We start from the raw sequence: 25,075 nt of genomic DNA on the forward strand, positions 1-25,075 counted from the left end.
CCTATATTAGAGACTAGGGGAGAAGTGGGCTTTCCAAAGCAAACTCAGGATTCTGCCGTAGGTTTGTTGTTATTTTCTGATCCTGTGTTCTTTATGTTCTGGTGTTCACTTTAATTTTTTCGATTCCCAGTAGTTAGCATGTGATGTTGGCTTAGTTTCAGGTGTGTGAGACAGGCAACGGCTCTGTACATCTGAGGGCTCACCCCGGGAGTGTGCCCCTTAGTGCTATCTCCAGTTTCAAGAGTCCCCGATGTCATTCATGATCATAACGATGTAGGGGCACAGCGGGCATTGGGAGTCTGGGCTTCTGACTCTCGCCTGCTGCTCTGTACTATGTTTTCTATGTGTATTATTAGCATATTTGTTAAAATCTCAGTGGGGAGAAAGCCTGTTTGAGGGACCTTCTGTTTAATTCGCCTCTGGATCTCCTCACAGCTTTTTTCCAAAGAATGCTTGTCATGCGCTTCCAGACAAAACAGTAAGCTTTATGAGAGCAGGGTGTATTTCTTGCTTTATTTTCTCATGTCCCCCTCCTCCCCCACCCCCTGTCGGAATGAATGTCGAGCTCCCAGGGGTGTTCAGTAACTATTGAATGGATGACTTTGTATTTTTTTGTTCTTTAAGGATGAGAGTTTTCATAATGTCCCTCAACCTCTTTGATAATATTTGTAGTGTAAAAGGTCTTTAATGATTTGGTGCTTGGCCATATAGGTATATGCACATGTAAACTGAGAGGATCAGTACGATCGGAAGCCAAAGTTAAAACATGAATAAAGGGCCATAAGAAAACAAATGGAGGGGCGCCTGGTGGCTCAGTTGGTTAAACGTCCGACTCTTGATTTTGGCTCAGGTCATGATCTCAGGGTCATGAGATTGAGCCCCACATTGAGCTCTATGCTCAGCAGGATGTGTACTCGAGATTCTCTCTCTCCCTCTGCCCCTCCCCTGCACGTGCACATGCAGTCTCTCTCTCTCTCAAATAAACAAATCTTTTTAAAAAAATAGGAAAGAAATGCCAATAGAAAGATTCAGGATGGGGATGGGACGCCTGGGTGGCTCAGTTGGTTAAGCAGCTGCCTTCGGCTCAGGTCATGATCCCAGCGACCTGGGATCGAGTCCCACATCGGGCTCCTTGCTCCGCGGGGAGCCTGCTTCTCCCTCTGACTCTGCCTTCCACTCTGTCTGCCTGTGCTCGCTCTCGCTCGCTCTCTCTCTGACAAATAAATAAATAAAATCTTTGAGAAAAAAAAAAAAAGATTCAGGATGGGGAAAAGAAGAAATAAGAGTATAGAATATGAGAAAGCAAAGTCTAGGGTTTTTTTTTTTTTTTCTCTATAAACCTGCAATAGAATATGGAAGTATGCTTATTCTAGAACTAAGATTTGCATTCTTGAGAATTCTTTGTTTCATAGAAATATTCAAAATATAGCATGCCCTATATATTTGAAGTTAACTTTTGGTCTTATATTTTCCTGCATTTAGCATGGGAAATAAAGATGATTAAGAGTAAAGATGGTGACGTTTTTTCTTTGCTTAATTTTTATTTTTATAGATGTGTGTGTTGAGGCTTATACAAGTTATTTGATCAGTTGAAAAGATTGAAAAAAATCTTAAATTCACAAAGTTCTAAAGAAACCTCTGCACTAGAAGCAAGCAGGTAAGCATTTTTTTTTAACTAAGTAGCACATAAATTAATACTTCAAATCCAGTCTAATTAGGCGGGGACAGCTTAGTTAGAATTCATTTCTAAACAAGAAGAAAATCCAGGTTTGTGGCTAGAATGTAGCTCCAGGAGAGTGGAGAGCATGAAATGGTGAAATCTATAACACGTTGCTATAAACCCTTTGGTTATAGACCACAGTTCCAACACGTCATTATGCTTGCAGTGGAAAAGTATATTTGGAATCACCTTCCCTGAGGACTAGCAAAGTCCTGTTGATCTTTAAGGCATACCTACCATTCATCTTGGTTTTTCTCCATCTCATTTTTTTTCCTAGACATGCCCAGAGTATTATCATTGATGTATTTTGCACCAGCATTATATTATTATGAAACAGTATAGGGCACATCCAGTTGAAATTTACAAACAGGAAAGAAAAAGCTTATGAAATAGGAAAAAGATGATGGCTCTCTTTGTTATACTGTGATTGTCTTGTTCCCTTCCTGGTGTGAATTTTCAATCAGCCAGGGTAGATGAGTGACTCAGAAAATGAGTAGTTAGGTCCTGTCAGCACCGTGAGGCACACAGTGGTGCAGTGGGAGTAGCCCGGGCTGGTTCTGCACATACCAGCTGGGCTGCCTGCGTCAAGGTCGCATGGTGCCCTGCGTGCCCTGCGTGCTCTGTTATGTGAGGCTAACAGTCCCTCCCCCTGCAGGCGGAGTTAGGTTTCTAAATTTTAGGAATTAAGGTTTTAGATTTGGAAGGAACTTGAGAGACCATATGCTCCACATGTCTCATGATGGAGATTAAGAACGGACACATCCCAAAGGAAGCGATTCTCTGGTCCTGGGTCTCTGCCCCCTTTCACATCAAGGCATTCAACTAAGTGGTCAGCCTCCACTGTGCTTGTGTCTCTAGCCCGTTGCACTCGTGCTTCTGCCCCGTTCGTCCACACTTAGCAGACAGTCTGTACGCGGCCCTTCTGCAGCCCATGTGTCTCCAGCGGCTCTGCTTTGCTGCAGCCCTTGGCAGCACCTGCAGCCCCTCCGGCCATGTCCACGTTCGGCCCGTGGGGAGCTGGCCTTCCAGTGTTCTTCCCGTCTTTGCTGTTGCTGCTGTGCTCCTCGGATAGAAACACCTCAGTGAGCTCTGTGTCTACAATCCTGTCCCTTTGCAGCACTGTCCTTGATAAACAGACATTGTGTGCTTTCTTGCTCAGAATTACCTTGGAGGACTTTTTTCTCCAGAAGAGCAGCTCTGAGCTCTGGAGTCAGGAAAGCCAGAGCAGAGTCAGCGCATGGTAAATCCATCATGCTCTGCTAGGCCCAGAAATGCCAAGATAAGGATAAATAGGAAATGCGCATGGGATCAGTCAGTAGAGGTTGGGATTAGGCTTTGGCATTGGTCCTGCCTAGCGCCTGCCTTCCCTCCACACCAGTTCTGATGCTCTGGGACGGGGCACACCGTGGCAGGTCTCCAGACATTTTTGGGTTTCCTTACAGTGTGTTTCCTCACTACCTGACTGCCCATCCTCAGATGTGGGATGCCTCATAGAGCCCAGCAGGGGCTTTGGGGTCTTTGTTATGTTTTTTTTTTTTCTTTCACTGTTTGGCTTCCTTTTGAATGGGGTTGATGCTTTCTAATGTGGGGGGCAAGAGGGAAGTGTATCCAGTCCACTTGATGGCAGATGCACTGTGAGTGATTTCTCACCAGCTCCCGGAGCACCGAGCTTGCTCTTTCTGCCATTGGGTAAATGTAAACTTGGAGTCCGCTGCTCTGAGCGATTTCCCAGGTTGCTGCTAGGCAGTCAGTTTTAGCTGATTGAGGAGACAGCAGTAGTTGGTACTGGGGAGGTACTTGGGAGGGAGAATGAGGCAGGTGGAAAAGAAGAGGGGGCTTCGGGTATGAACGGTAGGACAGGGCAAGAGAGAGGAGGGGGTTAGAGAATGGGAGAAGAAGGGAGAAGAAGGACACGAATGGGAGAGCCCGAGGAACGTGGTGGAAACCTGCAGTTGTACCCACACTGACCTAAAATAGCTCCATCCCCTTGCCTGGGCCCTGTGGCCCGGGCCAGGCTGCGTCGGTGGCTTCTATGACCTCCCCGCTCCTCACCCCTCACACCTGGGGCCTGCTGCACAGACAATTTGTCCTGAAAATTGATGGCGTGCAGGTGCAGGTGCCTGAGCGCTGTAAGGCATGGGGGGCGGTGGGGGTAGCAGGTTTTAACTTTGGGAATTACACTTCTCTAATTGTCTCTACTAGCCCTCTCTGGACTAGAGAGATTTTGGAGAGAATTGCCACAGAATTTAACCAGTTACAGTTTCATGTTGTTCAGAGCAAAGGCATGCCTCTTCTGGACAAAGTAAGACCAGTAAGTGTTGGTTTCGATTTTCAATTTGCTGTTTGCGAATTTCCTGGATGATTTTGGTTTGACCTAGCATTGCCCCTGATAATTGCTACTTTACAGGATTTTGAAGCTAGCTTTGAATTTTTTTTTTTTTTTCAGTATCTCCTGCTTGGGACCCTTCTTCCATTATGTCACACTAGATAGATTTTGTGTAAAGACACAAGCATAGTCTCCAAACTATGCAAGTAAAATTAATTCTGAATTTCATGTAACTTGACACATCATATGATGTAGTCGGAGTTCATTTATCCAAAGCCCTTGACTGGGTTTTAAATGCACGTTTGTCAGATTTTTACTCCGTAGCTTAAGAGGCAAATAACTTTTTGTCATTCCGTAATTGTCTAAACTTCACTTTGATGAAGCCGACTTACTTTCAAAGAAATCATACGGAGGGGACGCCTCAGTGGCTCGGTCAGTTAAGCCACTGCCTCTGGCTTAGGTCATGATCCCAGGGTCCTGGGATCAAGTCCCACCTTGGGCTCCTTGCTTGGCAGGAAGCCTGCTTCTCTTTCTGCCTATGCCTCCTTATGTGCTTGTGCTCTCTCTCGACAAATAAATAAATAAAAAAACCCTTAAAAAAAAAGAAAGAAAGAAAGAAAGCAATCATGGGGAGAAGAGATTCATTGTTATTCTCTAGGAAATGTTGGGATTTTAATCTTACATATATTCTGGTAGAATTAGAGGCTCGATTTATATATATAACACATATGTATATAAATTATACACATATATTGGAGCTTTTAGAAACTGTTGTGCCTGGACCTTCTTTCCTGGTCTCTCTGTTCTTGCAGCGTATAGCCCACATTACGGCCATGCTGCAGCAGTCCCTGGGAGGCCTGTTGCTAGAAGGGCTTCAGACTTCCAATGTGGACATCATACGGCACTGCCTCCGGACTTAAGCTACATTTGACAAGACACGGGATGCAGAGGCGTTCGTTGGGCAAGTACTGGTGAAACTGTACATGGATGAGGTTTGTGCCCCCATGCACCTCATTCCACAAACACAGAGCATCTAATCTGGCTTCGTTTCTTGACTGGGTGCGAGACAGCTCAGGGCTTTTCCTTGAAGATGCTCTTAGTTCCTGCTCTTCTGGATGTAAGAAAAGGTTGGTCCCGCTTGGAGCCCATCAGCATGGCAGGAATCAGGCATGCGCTCTTTTCTCTTCCAGTGATGCCATAACTCAGGGATCATCTTAATTTAGTAGGGGTGAGGGACTTGCCTCGGAAGAAGGTACGGATCAGAACATTTTCAGGTCAATTTCCACTTCCATAAGTTATACGTTAATGAAGTTGCCAAAAAGCGTGACCCCACCAAGGCGCCCGTGCCCACTGGAGGAGCTGGAAGACATCTCTGTGCGCAGGGAAAGTCTGTGAGGGGAGGCGTCTTCGCAGAATTGATGTGGCTTAAGTCTTGAAGACCATGGGGGAGTTTGCCAGGCTAGGAAGGTGGGAGGGAGGGAATATTCAAAGATAAAGGGCTTTGAAGGGCGAGTTAGTGGGGTAGTACCTTAAGTCCGGAACTTGGTTACCCAGTGTTCTTGACCTATAAGGATACAGTTAAATACAGGGAGTCAGTGTATCCTGCCTCTGAGCGGCCAGAGTATGGGCTGCACCATGTGAGACCGCCAGCAATCAGCAGCTTCCAACGTAGAGAGCATTGGTTTCATCTAGTTCAGGCTGACAGAAGTCATGAAGCCAGTCTCAGCGTTTGAGGGCTTTCTTCCAGTCACCTGCCAGTGTGAGTGTTCTTTCTGTCCGGTAAGTATAAAGCTACCCACCATGACTTCAGGATGAAAGGCTTCCAGTTTTAAAACGAGACAGTATCCCAGTGATAGAAGTGAAATTGAAGGATTAATTTCAGTAATCTTCTCAGCTTCATTAAGACTACTAAAAGTAAATGATCTGTCAGTTCTTTGTATGTATCCTATTATAGTTCATAGCTCTCTCTGTGGGGGTGAAAAAGATTACATTATTCCTTGTCACTAAGTGAAAATATTTTAGTTGTTTAATTTATGCCCTTTTCATTGAACTGAATCTAATATGCTAAATTAGGGAAGTACTTTACGTTTCCGTGTCGTTAAGTGAACTGTGGCCACGTTTGTATTTTAAGTTTGTATGCTTGTCATTCACCTCCTGCAACTCAGCCTCACCAAAAAAAAATAAAATACTAAAGCAAAATAAGATGTGTTTTCTTCCATCACTTTCCATCTCAGCCCTTTCCTGTTCTGGAGACGGTAGAGGATAAGGCCAGGGTGAAGATGGTACAGAGCTGTTGTCTGCAGATACAGTTTTTGCTTTTAAGCTCAGAAGGGAAGCAGATGAGTGTGTGTGATGTTTTAGCTTCAGGCCAGTCTCTGTCCCTCAGCCTCTGTGTCCCCCAGGGTTGGAGCAGGATTCCCAAATCCCGGGACCCAGATTTTCATGCCGTTGTTACTTACCTCCTGTTTAGAAAGCATACTGAGTGGGGAGGAGGAAGGACGAAGTGCATTTGTAAGGTTTACTCGATTCTTTTCTCTGTAGTGTATAGTTCATACTTCTCTTTTAGGTGCTTTAAAAACAAACAAAAACACAAACAAACAAAAAAACAAATAAAATAAAACGCTCTTCCTTCTGCTAGGTGATTGTAGAGCAGATCGTTGAGTCTCATCCGGACGGCCTGAAGATCATGTATGCTAATAAGCTCCTGGAGTTCGTTCCTCACCACTGCCGCCTTCTTCGAGAGGTCACAGGAGGAGCCATCTCAAGGTGACGTAAAATGCTGTGTATGCACCTGAGCTCAGTTTAGTGACCACCTGTCACCTCCTCATGTGCCGCTGATCCCTGGCTGTCCTGTCTGACCCGGGAACGTGGGAACGTGTGCTCTTCCCTATTTGTTACCAGTGCTGTGAGGCAGGTGTCGCTTGCCTGGGTTTACAGGGAAGGGAATGAAGAGTGGGGACGAATCTCAACGGTGACATTTGTGTGACTCCAGAGCCTCTGCTTTTCTCTTGTCTATACTTTCTCCTTAACCAGGTTCAAAATCAGAATTGGTTTCCTTCCATTATTGTGATGTCATCATCGGTCTAGAAATACCAATTCATTTTAATTCAACACGTTTTATACTGATGGCAATTAAAGTCATGTTCGGTTTTCCCTCCCTCTCTTATTTCATTTCCATGGCTTTCCAGTTCTGTTTCATGAATATCCCATTACCTTCCACCATCTCCGTCATCCCAGTCCAGACCTTTGTCGCCTTTTGTTCGAGGGTAGCGGGCTCTCCCCACCTGGTCTCCCAGCTCCACCTGTCCCTCTTCATTGCAGCCTTCAGCTGTCCCACCTGCCCAGAGCTCTGCAGCCTTCCTGAGTCGCTCGTGGCTTCTCATCGCCCACAGAGGAGCATCCAGTCTTCCTGCGCAACCTGTGACCCTTGGTGCTAGAGTCCTAGTGGTTCTCCGCTGTAGAACTTTTTAACTGTGGAACTTTCCCCCATACCACTATGGTTCCTGGCCAGACAGGAGCGCTTGACCTTCCCTAACACACCTGGTACAGAAGATCCCTGACTTCACCTTGGTTCAGTTTATGGTTTTTTGACATTTATAATAGTGCAGAAGTGATATGCATTTAGTTTGGATCTTTTCCCAGGCTGGCGATCTACAGTAGGGTCCTCTTTTGTAATGCTGGGCAGGGGCAGCGAGCACAGCCCCCAGGCAAACCACGTGATCACGAGGGTCAGCAACCAACACACTTGAACCGTCCTGTTCTGGCTTTCAGTGCACTGTTCAGTAAGTTACATGAGATACCAGACATTTTATTGTGAAATAGGCTTTGTGTTAGAGGATTTTGCCCAATTGTGCAATACTGTAAGTTTCTCAACACATTTAAGTTAGGCGGGGCTAAGCTCTGATGTTCAGTCGCTTAGGAGTTTTCCATGCATTTTCAACTAAAGAGATTTCCAGCTGAACAATGGGTTTATTAGAAGCCGAGGCCGTCATAAGCTGAGGAACATCAGTCTATACTGTGTGCCTCTGTGTTTTCCTTCATTGCTTCCTGTCTCATATCCCTTTGTCTTTCTGTTGATCTGTCACTCCACATGAAGCTCCAGTCAAATACAACTTCTTTTTTTTTAGGTTATTTATTTATTTACTTATTAGAGAAAGCATAAGCAGAGGGGGAGGCAAAGAGTATAGCAAGCTCCCCACTGAGCAGGGAGCCCAATGTGGGACTCGATCCCAGGACCCTGAGATCATGAACTGAGCCACCCAAGCGCCCCCAGGCTATGGTTATTTCAAGAAAAAGTCCTATTTGTGAATTCTTCATCTAGTGAAGATGAATTAAAATCAGAAAGTCATGGGCGCCTGGGTGGCTCAGTGGGTTAAGCCGCTGCCTTCGGCTCAGGTCATGATCTCAGGGTCCTGGGATCGAGGCCCGCATCGGGCTCTCTGCTCAGCAGGGAGCCTGCTTCCCTCTCTCTCTCTCTGCCTGCCTCTCTGTCTACTTGTGATCTCTCTCTGTCAAATAAATAAATAAAATCTTAAAAAAAAAATCAGAAAGTCAACTCTGCCACCTTTAAAAACCCAGGAACAAAAAAAAATTCCATGACCAGGTATAACCCTATACAATTTTTAAATTGGAGAACGACTTTGACCAATAAACCAGGGCTTAGTTCATGAGACTATGTCAATGAGCTTATACCATCCCATGTCCTCGTCAAACCCTCATGTCTGGGAGATGGAGGGACATCTTCATCTTCAGAGCTACTATTAGGGAAAAAGGTGGAGACAATACTGACTGAGTCCCTCCTTCAGCAGGAGAGCCAAAAACACCTTGCCCCTCCATAATCCCAAATGAAAATAAACATCTCGGGGCGCCTGGGTGGGTTAAGCTTCTGCCTTTGGCTGGGATCGAGCCCCACGTCGGGCTCTTTGCTCAGCGGGGAGCCCACTTCCCTCCTTCTCTCTCTCCCTGCCTCTCTGCCTACTTGTGATCTCTGTCTGTCAAATAAATAAAATAAATAAAATCTTTAAAAAAGAAAAGAAAAGAAACATCTCATTTTACTAGTGTGCAGCAGTGACTATGCAGGAGAAATTATTATTATATTATTATTATTATTAAATGATATTATTATTATTATTGTACCATATTGTTAACCTTTTGAATTCGGACACCTAAAATTTTTAATAAAATATGAAGGCCTTTTTTTTTAAGATTTTATTTATTTAAAAGACAGAGATCACAAGTAGGCAGAGAGGCAAGCAGAGAGAGGACGAAGCAGGCTCCCCACTGAACAGAGAATCCGATGCGGGGCTTGATCCCAGGACCCTGGGATCATGACCTGGGCTGAATGCAAGAGGCTTTAGCCCACTGAGCCACAAAGGCGCCCCATGAAGGGCTTTTTTTTTTTTTTTTAAAGATTTTACCTATTAATTTGACAGAGAGATCACAAGTAGGCAGAGAGGCAGGCAGAGAGAGAGAGAGGAGGAAGCAGGCTCCCCGCTGAGCAGAGAGCCCGACGTGGGACTCGATCCCAGGACCCTGGGATCATGACCTGGGCTGAAGGCAAGAGGCTTTAGCCCACTGAGCCACCCAGGTGCCCCATGAAGGTTTTTTTTAAAGAAAAAAAACTTCAGACTATATCTTTATCCTAGAAGTTCCCCATACAACTGGCTTCTGTCTTGGCCAACATTTAGCCATTCAGATAAAGTCCGTATTTAGTGCTTCGTGTGTATGCATGTGTAAAATAAGAGGACAGTCATAAATCTTTAAGATTGTGTATAATAACCGTGAAATAAGGATTCTTGATACACAAGGTCTCGTCTGGGGAAAACAGCTGGAGAACAGTATGCAGTTTTCAAATGACGGAGGGGAAATACGCATTCGGTTATGAGAAAGGGAAGGAGAACAAGACCAAATATTAATAAAAGGGAAAAAAGCATTTTCTGCCATCTTTCCGTGCCACAGTAACAGTGTGAACAAATGTCCCACAGATCTCCTCAAGAACATTAACACTGCTGAAAGGGGGGGCGAAGGCCAGGTTCTTAGGAGGCCCTGCACCAAAGTCATCGTCCCGTTTCCTCACTGTGATGATGAAGCATGAGTACATTGGCAAATTTGAAATTATTGATGACCACAGAGCTGGGAAAACTGCTGTGAACCTCACGGGCAAGTTAAACAAGTGTGGCATGACCAGCCCTAGACTTGTATAACTGAAAGATCTAGAAAAGTGACAGAATATTTCCATCCCCTCAGTTTGGTTTCACTGCATGGAAAAATTCTTCTGGCATCATGCACCATGAAGAAGGAAGAATCCAGGCAGGAGGGAAAATCCTGGGATTCCTTTTTCCTAGAAATATAATATACATGGCACGTGAAAAAAAAAGGAAAATAAATTACAGTCAACTAATGTTTGACAAGGGTGCCAAACAATTCAATGGGGGTAAGAACAGTATTTTACTCCCAAGCAGCCACATGCAAATAATGAAACAGGAGTCCTGCCTCACACCATACAGAGAAAATAACCCAAAATGCATCAAAGACATAAATGTAAGCATTAAAATGATAAAGTTCGAGATGCCTGGGTAGCTCAGTTGGTTGGACGGCTGCCTTCTCCTCAGGTCATGATCCCGGAGTTCCCGGATCGAGTCCTGCATCAGGCTCCAAGCTCCACGGGGAGTCTGCTTCTCCCTCTGACCTTCTCCTCACTCATGCTCTCTCTCATTGTCTCATTCTCAAATAAATAAAATCTTTTAAAAAATAAAAATAAAGTAAAATGATAAAGTTTTCAGAAGAAAACACAAAGGTAAATGTTAGTGGTCTTGAATCTAACAACGGCTCCTCAACCAAACACCAAAGTCAAGCAACTTAAAAAAAATAATAAACAAATAAATGGGACTCAACCAAAATATCCCAGTTTTGTGCTTCCAAGGACCCCATTGACAAAGTCAAAAGACAAGCCACTAAATGGAAGAAAATATTTGCAGGTCATATATAAGGAACATGCCTTCAGACTGTGTGAAGAATTCTTACAACTCAAATAAAAAGACAACCAAGTTAAGAAATGAGCAAAGAGGGGCGCCTGGGTGGCTCAGCGGGTTAAGCTGCTGCCTTCGGCTCAGGTCATGAACTCGGAGTCCTGGGATCGATCCCCGCCTCAGGCTCTCTGCTCAGCAGGGAGCCTGCTTCTTTCTCTCTGCCTGCCTCTCTGCCTGCTTGTGATCTCTCTCAAATAAATAAATAAAATCTTTAAAAAAATATGAGCAAAGAACTTGAATATACATTTCTCCAATATTCAAATGTATACATTAATATATAAATGTATATATAAATATATTTTACATTATCATATATTTATATAAACATTTATGTAAATATATTTACATTCTTAAATATGTATTTAAATATAAATAAAATATGAAATATATATATTTAAAGATACATATAAGGTATATATAAAATATATGGGACAATAAGCACGTGAAAATATGCTCAACATCACTAATCATTCGGGAAATGCAAATCAAAACCATGGTGAGATAACACCTCCCACCCTCGTGGATGGCTACTATCAAAAAACCCAAAAGCAGGTGTTGGAAGGATGTGAAGAGCTGGAACCTGTAAATTGCTGTTGGGCTTGGAAAATAGCGCAGCCACATTAGAAATGGTTTAGTAGCTCCTCAAAATGCAGAACACAGAGTTGCCATATGACACACCAATATCACTCCTGTGTATAGAGCCAAGAAAAAAACTATGCTCACACCAAAACTTGTGCATGAAGGTTTAGGGTTTATTCGTAATAGTGAAAAGGTGAGAACAACCCAGATGTTCATCAACTGATGAACAGATAAATAAAATGTGATCCATCCAGCCAGTGGAATATTATTCAGCTTTGAAAAGGAATAGAATTTTGATATGTGCCACGACACAGAGGAGCCTTGAAAACATTCTGCTGATTGAGAGAAGTCAGTCACAGAAGACCACATACTGCATAATTTGATTTATATGGAATTTCCAGAATAGCTAAATCTACAGAGACCGAAAGTAGATTAGCGGTTGCCTAAGACTGGTGGTGATGGCTAAAGTTTTCTTTTGAGGATGATGAAAATGTGTAGGTAGTTCAGTATAGTATAGTTAACTATAGTGAAAGCCATTAAATTGTCCACATTAGATGGTGAGTGGTATGGCCTGTGAATTATATCTCAATTAAGCTGTCATCAAAAAATGCAAAGAACTTCTATATTTATCAAGTAGAAAAAGAATGAACTTGATTAAAAACATCAAAAATGGGGAAAATAAAAACAAACAAAATAAGATGGAAGGAATAAAATCATGACTGTTTATCATTAATTTAAATGTGTACAGACTGACTTTTTCTATTAAAGCACCTATCAGGGGGTTACAGATCCACGCTGTTCAAGAAACATACTTAAAATGCAAAAGGGATTGAGAATGTATCAGGTGAGGAGATACCATGCAAAAGAGAAAGCCGGAATGGCAAAATTCATCGCAGACAAGTTGGGTCTAAAGTTATAGGTACTAAGATGAAGAGGGACATTTTTAAAGGCAGAGTTTGGAAAGAAGATGTAAAAGGTATAAGCAGGTATACATCTAACAACATAATACCTAAAGACTCTAAAAATGCAATAACAAGGTAAAATTTTAGCTTTTCAAATGGGAGTATCTACTAGAAGGAGAGGGAAAAAACAAGGACACACAGAAAATAGACATCCTGGGGCGCCTGGGTGGCTCAGTGGGTTAAAGCCTCTGCCTTTGGCTCAGGTCATGATCCCAGGGTCCTAGGATTGAGCCCCACATCGGGCTCTCTGCTCCGCGGGGAGCCTGCTTCCTCCTCTCTCTCACTCTCTGCCTGCCTCTCTGCCTACTTGTGATCTCTGTCTGTCAAATAAATAAATAAAATCTTTAAAAAAAAAAGAAAATAGACATCCTTATTTCCCTCGGAAAACATTTCTTTCTTACACCTAAGGAAAGCCATATTTGTAAAGATGAATTGCATACTAGGCAACAAAGGAAACCTTTACAAGCCTTCCAAATTAAAGATTTAAAGAACAGTTCTTTGATCACAATCCAGTAGAATCAGAATTAGATAACCTGGTAACAAAAAATTGAAACTACATACAAGTGAAGAAATACAGTCTTCAGTCAAAGAAGAAATCATAAGACGACTGAAGAAAATCTTGAAAGCAATGGAAAGGAAATTATTTCATACCAAAACTTACAGAAGACACCAGAAGTTATCTAAGGAGACTTTAGTGTCAAATGTCATCAATTTCAAACATTTTTTTGAATAAAAGAAACTACTCATTTAAACCCATCAGAAAAGGGCAGCTCAATCAAAAGAAAGGAAGTAATTATAATAAAGATAAATTTTTTAACTAATAAAAAATATGAGGGGCAAATAAACTCAAAGTTGTTTTTATGAAAGACTAATGAAATAATAAAAAAAACTTCACATGCCCTATTTAGGATAAGAGAGGGGGAAGATGGGGTGTGGGAGGAGGTGTGGGGAGAGAGGGAAGGGGGATGGGGAAAGGGGGGTTTCAGGGAGGAGGGGACAGAGAGAGAGAGAGAGTTGCAAAACAGATAAGGGTTGGTAACAGAGATATAAAAGCAAATGCATAATATAAAAGAATCACTAAACTGCAACGCACTTTATACTAATCAATTTGATAACCTAGAAGAAACGATGATTTCCTAGGAAAACAAAATCATCCAAATGATTCAAGAATGGAAAATTCAGATGAGTTCCAAGATCAGACAGATTTGCAGCTGGATAACTGTCATTCTACTGTTAAATGACAACAGGCAATTAAACAATAATAAGTCAATTCACTTGATGACGCTGAGCTCAATTTTAATACCCAAACCTGAGAGAGAGGAACGGGGAAGCTATTAACAAATCTGGCTTAGGACAGATTAGTTAACAGAAACTGAACTAATGTTAGCAAATAACAGAAGTCAGGCATCTATCAAAGGACTATATCCTGAGACCAACTTGGATTCATTCCAGGAAAATAAAGGGAGCTCAAGACCAGAAAATCAATAAGATTTACCTCATCACTAAATTAACTGTGAAAAAACTCTTAAGACCATAGCAATAAATGCATTTGATAAAAAATAAAGGCACCTGATAAAAGGTGAGCAGCCATTATTTATAAAAATGAAGATAAAAACAGAAGGACGTTATGCAGGAGGGATTCTTAACCGGGAAGCACTAGATCAAGAGGTAGATAAAATGAGCCCATATTTGTCAAACAGTGACAGAGCCCCATGCGTGTGTGGATGGAGTCGAATGAGCTCATGGATGAGCACCAGGCTGTCAACAGGTATTATAGGGACAAAGGCAGCGGTGAGGAGAGGAGAGTCTTAACAACAGGGAAGAAGGTAAAAGGAGGATTGCAGTTAAAAATGGTGCATGATACAAACACATGCAAATAAGACCGGATATTTTCCCGTATATAGTTTTTTAAAACCCTGCACACATTACTGGAACTACCAACTCTTTCAGCTCCGCAGCCCTCGCGTGCTTTTCCAGTACCAGGATGCAGGGGTAGATCCTCCGTTGGTGACATCCTATGTCATTGTACTCCTCAAGGGACAGGTGAAACAGCGCAGGGGCTGGAGGTCAGAAATCAGGCATCGCTGCGCCCACCCCAGCTCCCTGCTCGCCCAGCCCCCACTCTGAAGCTGTGGGCACTTGGAGCTGTTAAGAAGCAGGGATCTGAGCAGTTCTCTGGTTTCCCCTGGAGCCATCTGCATCCATCATATTTCCCACAGCTCTCCCCGAGTGTTGGTGCTGGCTCCCCCCGAGTGTTCCCTTAACTCCTAGCACACCCTTCTTATGAGAGCACCTAGTACTCCCCGTCACAGTGCTCTGTCTGTCACATGCATCCATTGATCGACTTTGTGCTGGTTGAGGGCTGGAGCCCCCTCCTGTTAACTCCTCAAGTCCGTTTCTAATGCAGCAGCACCTGGCACTTAAGCACCCTGTCAGTACCTGCCAAATGAATGAAATGTACTCAAAACATAGTATGAAGTCTGCGTTTTGAAACTCCTTTTTGGAGCCATTTGCTATCATTTTCCCAGGCAATTAAAAAAATTTCCAGCCTTGCTGCCAATAACCTGAAGGGGTAAAGGAATGCCGGCATGCCCCATGGGACATGTCACTCTGGATGGTCCTTCGGCAGCAGGGACTTTGATCGCGCTCTTCCAAACCCAGCAGGATGGTGGAATGGGTACGTGGCTGAGTGCCTCCCGGGTTTGACCCTGTGTGACGCCACCCGGTGCCTGCAGCTGCCCTCTGGAAGGTGTTGATTTTGCGGCAGAGCCGGAGGGCACCAAGCGTGTGTCTGTCTCCAAAGTCCTGGGCACCACATCACAATGCCTTCCTGAGAAGCAGAATCAAGGACAGTTGCTGATCTTCATTCCTTCCCACCAAAGGTATCTCATACACCATATTTGGAAATTGGAGCCAGGGGGCGCCTAGGTGGCTCAGTCGGTTAAGTGTCTGCCTTCAGCTTAGGTCATGATCCCAGGGTCCTGGGATCGAGTCCCACACATTTGCCTCCCTGCTCAGCGGAAAGCCTGCTTTTTCCTTCTCCCTCTGCCATTCCCCCCACTTGTGCTTTCTGGCTCTCTGTGTGTCAAATAAGTGAATAAAATCTTTTTAAAAAGCTTGGGCCATACTCTTTAGCCATTCTACTTTCCCTGGGGTAATTTGCCACCTCCCTGAATTTACCTGCATCTTTCCCAAAATCTACTTATCTTCCAGCCTTCGTGACCATAATGAGTCTATAAATTTTCAATAGACAGTGTGAACTTACACTTGCTAATCTTTGCATAACATGCACCTCTTTCGATCTCAAAGAAAAGCTTCTCACCGCAATGGTCTCTAATCTCCAATTAGGTTCTGTTCTGGGATCCCACTGGAATTCTACATGCCTGTCCCCTAAGATGCCATAAATTGTGGTCCAGTTTCCCAGCCAGCCAAGGAAAGCACATAGAAAATCTTGCTGAAGTATGAGTAAGAGCCAACAAAAGGGAACATATTTATCTGCCTCGAATGCTGGGACCTGAGGAAAGCAAGTTTTATTACAGACAAATCAGGAAGAAGGTGCAGATTGCTTTTTATGTCACTCTGGAGTGGATTCTGCCATTGATCATTAAGGCCATTTCCTGCAACGCACTCACCAAAGTGATACTCACTTCGGAGTGGACAAAACTTAGGAAATGGCCAAGGGGAGCTCCCAATTTATTTGTATTAATTTCTTTATAGGGCAGTATAGAGACATGAGACCACATTGAAAAAGCAAAGCTTGTCATCCTGTGGCCTTGGGTCAAGAATAGAGATAGTGCTGCTCATGTCAGTTTCAACCTCCAGTGGCCAAGGGTTTGATCTGATGCTCTTTCAAGTTTTCCCCATAGCCTTTCTCAAGCTCAATGGCCAATGATCCCACAGGAGGAGATTTTAGGGCCCTCTCAAACTTCTGTTTTGCTATCTCTCCCCAGCCTGCTTCCTCTGCAAAAGTCACCACTTTGCCTGTGCATCTACCACCTCTTAGAGCTTTTGGAATCAGCCACGAATTGCAGTGCTGATTCCTTCCATGACCACATATTGTTTACAGGAAAACTCTTCTTCGTTATGCCTTGCCAGTCAGAGTGACGGTTTCATCCGCAACCTGGACCAGGTTCGGGAATGTTCTACACATAAATGTGAGCAAATGTCTTCTGTATTGAGAGACATGTACATTCTGTAAATGGACTCTATTGAAAAACCAATACATAGGGTACACTTGTGTCCTGACCCAGCTGGAAGGAGGCACTTTATTTCCATCTTTCAGAAAATTGGTGTAACACATTGATTTTCATAACAAAGAAAGCAGTTTTGTGTCCTCTACCAAAAGACTGTCATAGTAAGCAATAAATTGCCTCTTTGGAGTGAACAAATTAATAAGATATTTTCTAAATTTCAAAATAACAAAGACAGAACGATGTCTATAATGCTAAGTGCATCCCCTTAGTTGCAGGACATTGTGTCATGGACCACCTGAGCAATGACACATGGCGGCCGGTAGTCTGATTCACCTGGCAACCTGTTAAAAGAAAGTCTTGCACATGACAAGGTTTCAATAAGTCACTGACAAGATGGCCAGGAAGCCAGCCTTAGCTGGCTTTTTCAGGTGTCCAGACATCTAGTCAACCTACCTCACCAACTCATCACCATGCTTACTGGAGTAAACCCAATCTCTTCCTTCCCCCCTGGAGATGGGAGAAGAGCCACTCACATGTTTGTATGGAATTCTCATTCCCCCTCGCTCTTTCCCCACATGGCTCTGTCCACAAAATAAATAAACAAAGCTTTATGTCACCCAGAAGTTCCTGGGTCAAATTACACAACTTGGACAATTTTGGGTCACTACAGCCTTTTGTTTTTCTCTCCACCTTAAGCCTTCTGGGTGACCAACAGCTATCTAAAACTCATGTTGCTGCCATATGCTGTTGTTCTGCTTCATCTTCCCAGTAAAGTTCAGTATTTTTCCCTAAAGTTTGGTTTATCAATATCTCCAGCGTCTATCTCCAGCTAGGTCATGATCCCAGGTCCTGGGATCAAGTCCCACTCTAGACTTCCTGCTCTGCGAGAAGCCTGCTTCTGCCTCTGCCTCCCATCTCTTATGAATAAAAAAAGAAAATCTTTTAAAAAATTAAAAAAAACATTTCTATCTTCCCACTTTTAAAGATTAATTCTAGGAATTATTGCTATAATTCCAAGTGTCCTATCTCTTTCTTAAAAAGTCTACTCCAGGGCACCTGGGTGTCTCAGTTGATTAAATGTCTGACTCAAAATTTTGGCTCAAGTCATGATCTCAGGGTCATGGGATTGAGCCCTAGTGAGGCCTCTGTGCTCAATGGGGAGTCTGCTTCTCTCCTTTTCCCTTTGCCCCACCCCCCTACTCACATGTGCACACACATGCTGTCTCTCTCTCTCTCTCAATAAATAAATAAACAAATATTTAAAAAGTCTTCTCCAAAGGGAGTTTGAGAAATAGTCCAGTAAGGGGCTGGAAGAAAATATTATAAGTTTTATTCATATTTCATGTCATCCATTTAACTATTTAGCTTTTGCATGTCATTTATAATGTGCATAATAATTTAGAGTAGTAGAGTCTATAATTTATCAAAAATTTGCTTAAATTGGTGGTATGTACGCAAATATTTTTGTATGTATGTATGTATGTATTTACGTATTTATTTATTTTTGTGAAAGAGAGGTGCACAGTAATAAAAGGAGATCACTGCTCCAGGGACCCAGATATTTCCCCAAGTCCTGTTTCCTTCCATTCCCTCTGGGCTTCATTAGAACCCCTTAACACCAATCTTGTCCCTAAAACACGCCCTCTGCAGCACCAAGTTCGAATGCTTAACTTGGGCCATCACTGCAGGCTGTACCGGGATGATCTTAGGGAAAAGGGTGGTGGGTCTCACGGGTTAGCTGTGTCACCTCCATGAACAGTCCTTTGTTCTGAACAGCTAGTGCAGCCCACGTTTGCAATCACAGGCTCTGGCACCAGAGTGGGCGTAGAGCCCAGCTGGCCCCTCAGTAGCAATATGGCTTTGGGAAAGTTGTGTCATTTCTGGCCCAGACTTAAGGCTCATCCATAACGTGGAGGAGAAGACAGTGTGACCCTCAGTGGGCTGTTGAAAGGATCACGAGATGGTTCGACTCAGGTGCTCCGAGGTACCCAGCACACAGTAGGCCCACAGTAGAACAAAAAGTTGTTCTATTGATCTTATAGTTACTATTACTCATACTAACAAAACTGATCATTTGAGATGATTTTCAAGTGAAGTGTCTTCGCCTGGATTTCTAAGATTAACCTACTTCAAAATGAATTCTGCTCTACTGTGAAAAACGAGCTAACCAGCAGGTTTCTTCTGCGTCTTTTCTGAACTTTTTAGGATCCTCTCTAGAGAAAGGTTCTAAAGGAAGACAAAGTGCAGAAATACTCTTGCTTCAAAGGATGTGTAGGAAATGATTAATTTTGCCAAAAAACAGTGCCTTGAACATAAAAGATGTTTGACGAAGCTCACTGTGGACAGTGTATCCCTCCAGGATTCTTAAGTTGAAAACTCAATGTCCAAAGGGACATAACTAGGAGATGGGGTCCTTGGGAGATGTTTAGGTCATGAGGGTGGAGTCCTCATGGGCGAGATTAGTGTCTCCATAAGAGAGACCCCACAGAGATCCCTCGCCTCCTCCACCTTGGAGGTTATAGGGAGAAGATGGTCATCTGTGACCCAGGAAGTGGGCACTTGAACAGACACGGAATCTTCCAGGGTTTTGATCATAGACTTCCCAGCTTCCAGAACTGAGAGAAATAAGTATGTCTTTAAAGCACCTAGTTTATGGTGCTCTTGTTACATCAGCCCAAACTAAGATAAAGCTTGCCTCTTATACTGAAAAATAACACAAATGTTAACAACAATTAAAAAAAGGAACAATGTGGCCAATGACATGTAATGAACATCATCTCTCCTCTACAGAGCCAAGAGCTTAATTAGTTTCGGGCAACTCAGTAGAGTATGATTAAACCAAAGAGCAGCAAGATGTCTAAATGCTCAAGTCCTCTGCCTCCTACTTTTCTGTCAAAACAAAAGAAAAGCCCTAGGCTGGTTTTGGTTGCCACCAAGCACAAAACAGCCAAATTCCAAATTAGAAAGCTCTGGGGTTTAATTGTGGATGTATGGAATTACATAGAAGCTCTCTTTGATCATTCCAAAGGATGTTTCCCTCAAAGGTTACAAATACATCTCAGCCTACCAACCATCTCAGGCCTACCAGAAAAATTATATATATATATATATATATATATATATATACTATTTATATACACTTTTTTAAAATGTGTCTAAATTTCAGTTTCGGATACAGTTTTGACTATTGTTATGGGCTTAGTTGGATGCCCCCAGATTCCTACATTGACGTCCTAACACCCAGCGTCTCAGAATGTGGCAGTATTCAGAGACAGGATTTTTAAAGAGGTGATAAAGGGAAAACGAGCTCACTGGGGGTGGGCATCAAGCCAACAGGACTGTTGTGCTTACAGGAAGAAGAGATTAGGACACAGACAGTACAGACTGAAGGACAATCGTTTGAAGACAGAGTGGAGAACACAGCTATCTGCAAGCCAAGGAGAGACGTTTGAAGAATCGAACCCTACTGCCACCTTGATCTTGGACTTCCAGCGCCCAGAACCATGAGAAAATAAATTGCATGTTGCCTAAGCCACCCGGCTGTTGATATTTTGTTTATGACAGCCCATGACTCAGAAATTTGAGGACCTCCCCCCCAGACTTTATCCTGAAGTTCTGTTTCAGCTTCAGGGGCTTGTGTAATACTACTGTATCAAGGAGGGAGGCTCCTGCCATTCCCTGCACTGGGTCATTGAGACACTGCACAGCTGTCCCCAGGGCTGGCTACATAATTTACAAGCCCCATGCAAAATGAAGATATAGGGCCCTTTGGGAAAAAACAGGGAGGAAGTGTTTGTTAAAGGTACTAAAATAGAAAGCTCATTTCCTCCATGGTCTGTCTTCTGAAGGGGCATGGCTGCTGTTTTCTATTTGCATTTAATGTCATTCCAAGCAAATAAAAATTTTAAAATGTGATTATGGGCATGATTCTTGCCATTCATCTTTGCAGGGTGCAATGTCAGTGTTAAATAATTCACGCAGGGATTCCACAGCTGGGGCACACCCATGTGCCCTCTTCTTATCAGAACCGTGGAAATCCTGCACAAGACCAGTTCTGCCATCTTTACCTCACCTGGGGACTCACACATGTTCCACCGACCCTGCCTCCCTCGGCTTCCTGATGAGTAAGGAACTTGACAGGATCAGGAGCCGGGGGCTGCCTTTCTTTCCTTTCCCTCCTAAGTCACCACTTCCAAGGCTTGGCTAACACAGGGAGTTGACATGAGTGAGAAAGGACAAGACAGGGTTCTGGGCTGCTCACAAGAGGCCACCGCCTCCTGCTGGTGCTCAGAGCAATCTCTGGTCTGTAGGGAAGGCGAGCTCCGGTTGACTGGGTCATAGACGTCACGTGGTCAGCGAGTCTCGTTGACCACCACTCACGAGGTGTCCATTTCCATGCTGTGCTCACCGGGCAGGGCAAGCAGTACATGCAAATGAGGAGGCAAGGAATGGTGGATACCCACAGTGGGCTGTCCCCTCCGCTATGTACGTGCTCCACTGTCCCACCTGTTATGCCCCAATAATGGGTCCATGATTAAAAGAGCGAGACTGATACAAAGCGAAGGTCAAACAAAGCTTTATTTCGCACCAAGCATCAAGAATCAAACTGACCAGCCAGGGCCGCTTTTCTTACAGAGAAGTCAACCCCTCTCTCCTTTACGGACTAGCTTTTAAGGACATAGGCCATGTGGTTGGGCCTGGTCATGCACAGGTGGCCAATGAAATTGTAACACAGAGAGAAAGCTGCACAGTGATGCTAGGTGACCAATTGAATTACAACTTACCTTTTAGTAGATATTTGACCTAGCCTATCACCTTGGTTAGGATTGGCACCCAAAAGACTCACAAAGGGTGGGACCCATACTCCTTGGTAGCTAGGGAGACAGTATGCAACCCTCCACTGATCAGATGTCTTACCTGGCCTGACCCACCCTTGTATTTGGGCTTTGTTACCTGAGGTTGATTTCCGGGACTTGTTTTTAAGTAAGTCCCCTGGGAGAAGGGGAGCAGGGACAGCTTAAGCGTTAAACAACAAGGTTATTGTGTAACCTCAATGGAAGCCTCTGGCTAAAATATAAAAATATAAAATAGGTCCTTACACCACCCACTTCGCTCAAAAAACACAAAGTAAAAAATAAAACTGAGTAATTCCTAGACAGTGAGAGAGAAGCACACTGACTTCACCATAGAACCCTTCTGAGGGCGGTGCTTGGCGGGGTAGGGGGGTGTGAGGGGGTTGGGGGTGGATAATGGGACCTCTGAGGGTGTGGCCAAAGGGCAGGGCCCTTTGGGAAGGGGCTTTCTGGGGGAGGGGCCCTTCTGGGAGCAAAGCTCTGGGTGGGGGCATTCCCTCTGGGGGCAGGGCTGGGAGCAACCCCAGAAACCTGGCCCACAGAGAAGCTGGTCCTGTCTCTCCCTCTGCCCCCTTTCCCCAGGGAACCCTAGGCTTTGGAGACTAAAGTCAAAATTAAAGCCATATGTCTAAATGGTTCATACTGTGGTTGGGTAGTGTTTTTAACATTAATTGACTGGTTTTTCTCAGTATTTGTCAAACCTTTCCCAACTCAAGGCTTTCTCTTAAGCAGCAGTGCAAGGCTGGCCCTTCAGTTGGGTCAAGCTGTTTGGTGATTCTCTGTAAAAACCCACCCTCTTGCGCTGCTCAGGAGGGCAGTGTTGCATCCTAGGATAAACATAAATGTATGTCAAATGTGTTTACAAATTATATTTATATGTATACATTCAATTCTATGTTTACATATATATGTATAAAATAAAAATAAAAATATTGTTTAAAAGGCTGTTTTCCGGGGTGCCTGGGTGGCTCGGTGGGTTAAAGCCTCTGCCTTCGGCTCAGGTCATGATCCCAGGGTTCCTGGGATGGAGCCCCGCATCGGGCTCCCTGCTCAGCGGGGAGCCTGCTTCTCCCTCTCTCTCTGCCTGCTTCTCTGCCTACTTGTGATCTCTGTCTGTTAAATTAATAAATAAAATCTTTTAAAAAAATGCTGTTTTGCAGGGAACCTGGGTGGCTCAGTGCTTAAAGCGTCTTTTTTCCACTCAGATCATGATCTTAGGGTCTTGGGATGGAGGCCCACATTGGGCTCCCTGCTCAGCAGGAAGCCTTCTTCTCCCTCTCCCACTCCCCCTGCTTGTATTCCTGCTCTGTCTCTCTGTCAAATAAATAATTTTTAAAAAAGAAATACTTTATTAAAAAAAATATATGTAAAATGCTATTTTGTCCTCTATCCTGGTAAGATTGAACACATTCCTAACAAGAGATCTTCCTTGACTCCGTGATAAAAATTTAACATTGTCTTAATGAATCCTCACAACATCCGCCTCCCCAACCCTTCTCAGATGTTACAATTAAGGTTCAGTGAAGTCCAAACACTGGGCCTGAGGTAATATACCCAGTATGTGGCCTCTTGGCATAGTCTAGCTGCCCAAATTAGGGGCGAGGGTGTTTGAGTGTCGTTGGCCAGGATGAAAAAGCTGAAAGATGAAAAGAAGGGTAGTCTTGCTTTTTGGCCCAAAAAAAGAGGATTTAGAAAGAAAGAGACCTATCGCACAAAGGAGGAGGCTCCCCACTGATCCCGGCTGGGCAGGAGTCAGAGCAGAAGGGAAACTCCCATCACCAAGGAGAATGGGCTTCTGCTTCATACAAAAGCATAGGATCCCTCTCACCTGATATGTTTCTGTCCCATAGTCATCCCCCTGTGCCTGCCCCATAATAGCATTCACAGGAAATGGCTGAGAGATACATTCAACTTGCAGAATTATAGCAAATAAAGTAATCTTTGACCCATCCTGGGAGCTTCTGATTACTGGGAGGGGCCAAGCCATCCTAGGGCAAGTGCACTCATTTCAAGAACCAGTAAAATGACTCCAAGAGTATCCTAAGGGCTAGTGATCATGACTGGTCCAGAAATATTTCTGGGAGTCCCTTTTAACATCCCTCCCATCATTTCTTCTCATCTCCAAGGGAATGGTACTTAGGTATTCTGAAAGAAATATGCATGACTAGTAAACTGTGTGTGACCCCTGCCGCCTAATTCATCCCTCACCAGCAATTAACACTGATGGTTTGAAGGATGGCTACTCCCCTGGCAGGGCAAGAGCTGAAGCAGAATGTATGGGGCGAGGCGACTCTTCCCCCTGGATATAAATAATTAAACCCAGTAGCCACCCTTCCTGCCTGGCCACTGTCATTTAGGTATGGCTGATTATCCCTAAATGGGAATGAGATGGGGATGGGGGTGGGGGAGGGAAGCAGGTGACGGTCAAAAAAACTACAGTAGCTGCCACTGAGGGTCCAACCTGGCATTAGACTGAGCTCAAGTCCTGATTCCATCATATACGAGCTGTATGAACTTGGAAAACTGAGTTCAACTCTCGAAGCATCTGCTTTGCTCCCCCTTGGAGTGAGAATAGTCAGTAGTATTGACTTCACAGGGCTTATTAGGAGGATGAAATTAGATACTGTTCATTTAGCACAGTTTCTGGCCTATAGAAGGCACACATAAAAGTTGATTATCGTTTTTATGGACCTCCAACTTTAAGCCTTCTATAAAGAACCAAATGATATCTCTGAAAAATACCAACTGCCTACAAGGTTGTAGGGAAAGTGGTATCTTTGTTGACCTGATTAGAAAAAAGTGGAAAATCTCTCTTGTTTAAGCCTTGTTGAAAATTTTCTAAACTCTGTCCGCTCTTCTGCTTTAGTAATTAGAACAAACGTTGGAGACTCGTGGTTTTCTGAGAACTGAGTTGCTCGTTGTAACGCAGGGCAATTCGACATTAGTGTTTATTTAAAAAATTACCACAAATGAAGATAAATGGTGAGACGTGCACTAAATTTGATGAAACTCCTGACGTGAGTGTTTCTTCTTGGGATTCTCTCTCTCACTCTTTTTTCTCCTATGATCTGAGAGCGGATTACATTCTACTTGGGTGATGGCTCAGGTCAAATGTGTGGTTTTGCAGGTGCCTAGCCTTTCACAGACAATCTTGGAAGAACCATCATTGTCTCTGTAAGAAAACGGAGGGAAAGATGTGATTTTAACACTCAGCCTACAACAGTTCAACAATCTACCAATGTGAATTTAGAAACGCTGAGCAGGTCCCCCTTCTAGTAAGGAATATCTCTCCCTTTTTCTTATAATACCTGAGTTTCTACAACTGAGCAATCTACTCTTTTGTGTAAAACAGCTTCCCAGGATTGTTTCTCCTTTAAACGCAAGTGAACTTTGGGGATGGCACTCAGATCCCTT

At 43.7% G+C, this 25,075-nt stretch overlaps 1 protein-coding gene across 5 annotated transcripts in view; it reads left to right on the forward strand.

The window, feature by feature from the left end:
- Window positions 1-20,723, forward strand: part of LOC123388184 (conserved oligomeric Golgi complex subunit 2-like) — a 40,795-nt gene extending 20,072 nt beyond the window's left edge. The window contains exons 5-7 of one of the 5 annotated variants that reach the window (XR_006602746.1): window positions 1,553-1,657; window positions 3,923-4,031; window positions 4,859-5,107. Coding sequence is in view for 2 of the 5 variants with exons in the window: in XM_045067385.1 (XP_044923320.1) it covers window positions 6,685-6,812; window positions 20,162-20,315 (282 nt within the window). In the remaining 3 variants the exon portion in view is untranslated. Of the gene's footprint in view, window positions 1-1,552; window positions 1,658-3,922; window positions 4,298-4,858; window positions 5,108-6,684; window positions 6,813-20,161 lie in introns of those variants that run through there. The other 4 variants (XR_006602747.1, XR_006602745.1, XM_045067385.1 and 1 more) reach the window with 4 other exon arrangements.
- Window positions 20,724-25,075: the final 4,352 nt, after the last annotated feature.

The sequence above is a fragment of the Mustela putorius genome, unplaced genomic scaffold, assembly GCF_011764305.1.
Source record: "Mustela putorius furo isolate JIRA1106 unplaced genomic scaffold, ASM1176430v1.1 tig00003893_pilon_pilon_pilon, whole genome shotgun sequence".
Classification (NCBI taxonomy): Eukaryota; Metazoa; Chordata; class Mammalia; order Carnivora; family Mustelidae; genus Mustela; species Mustela putorius.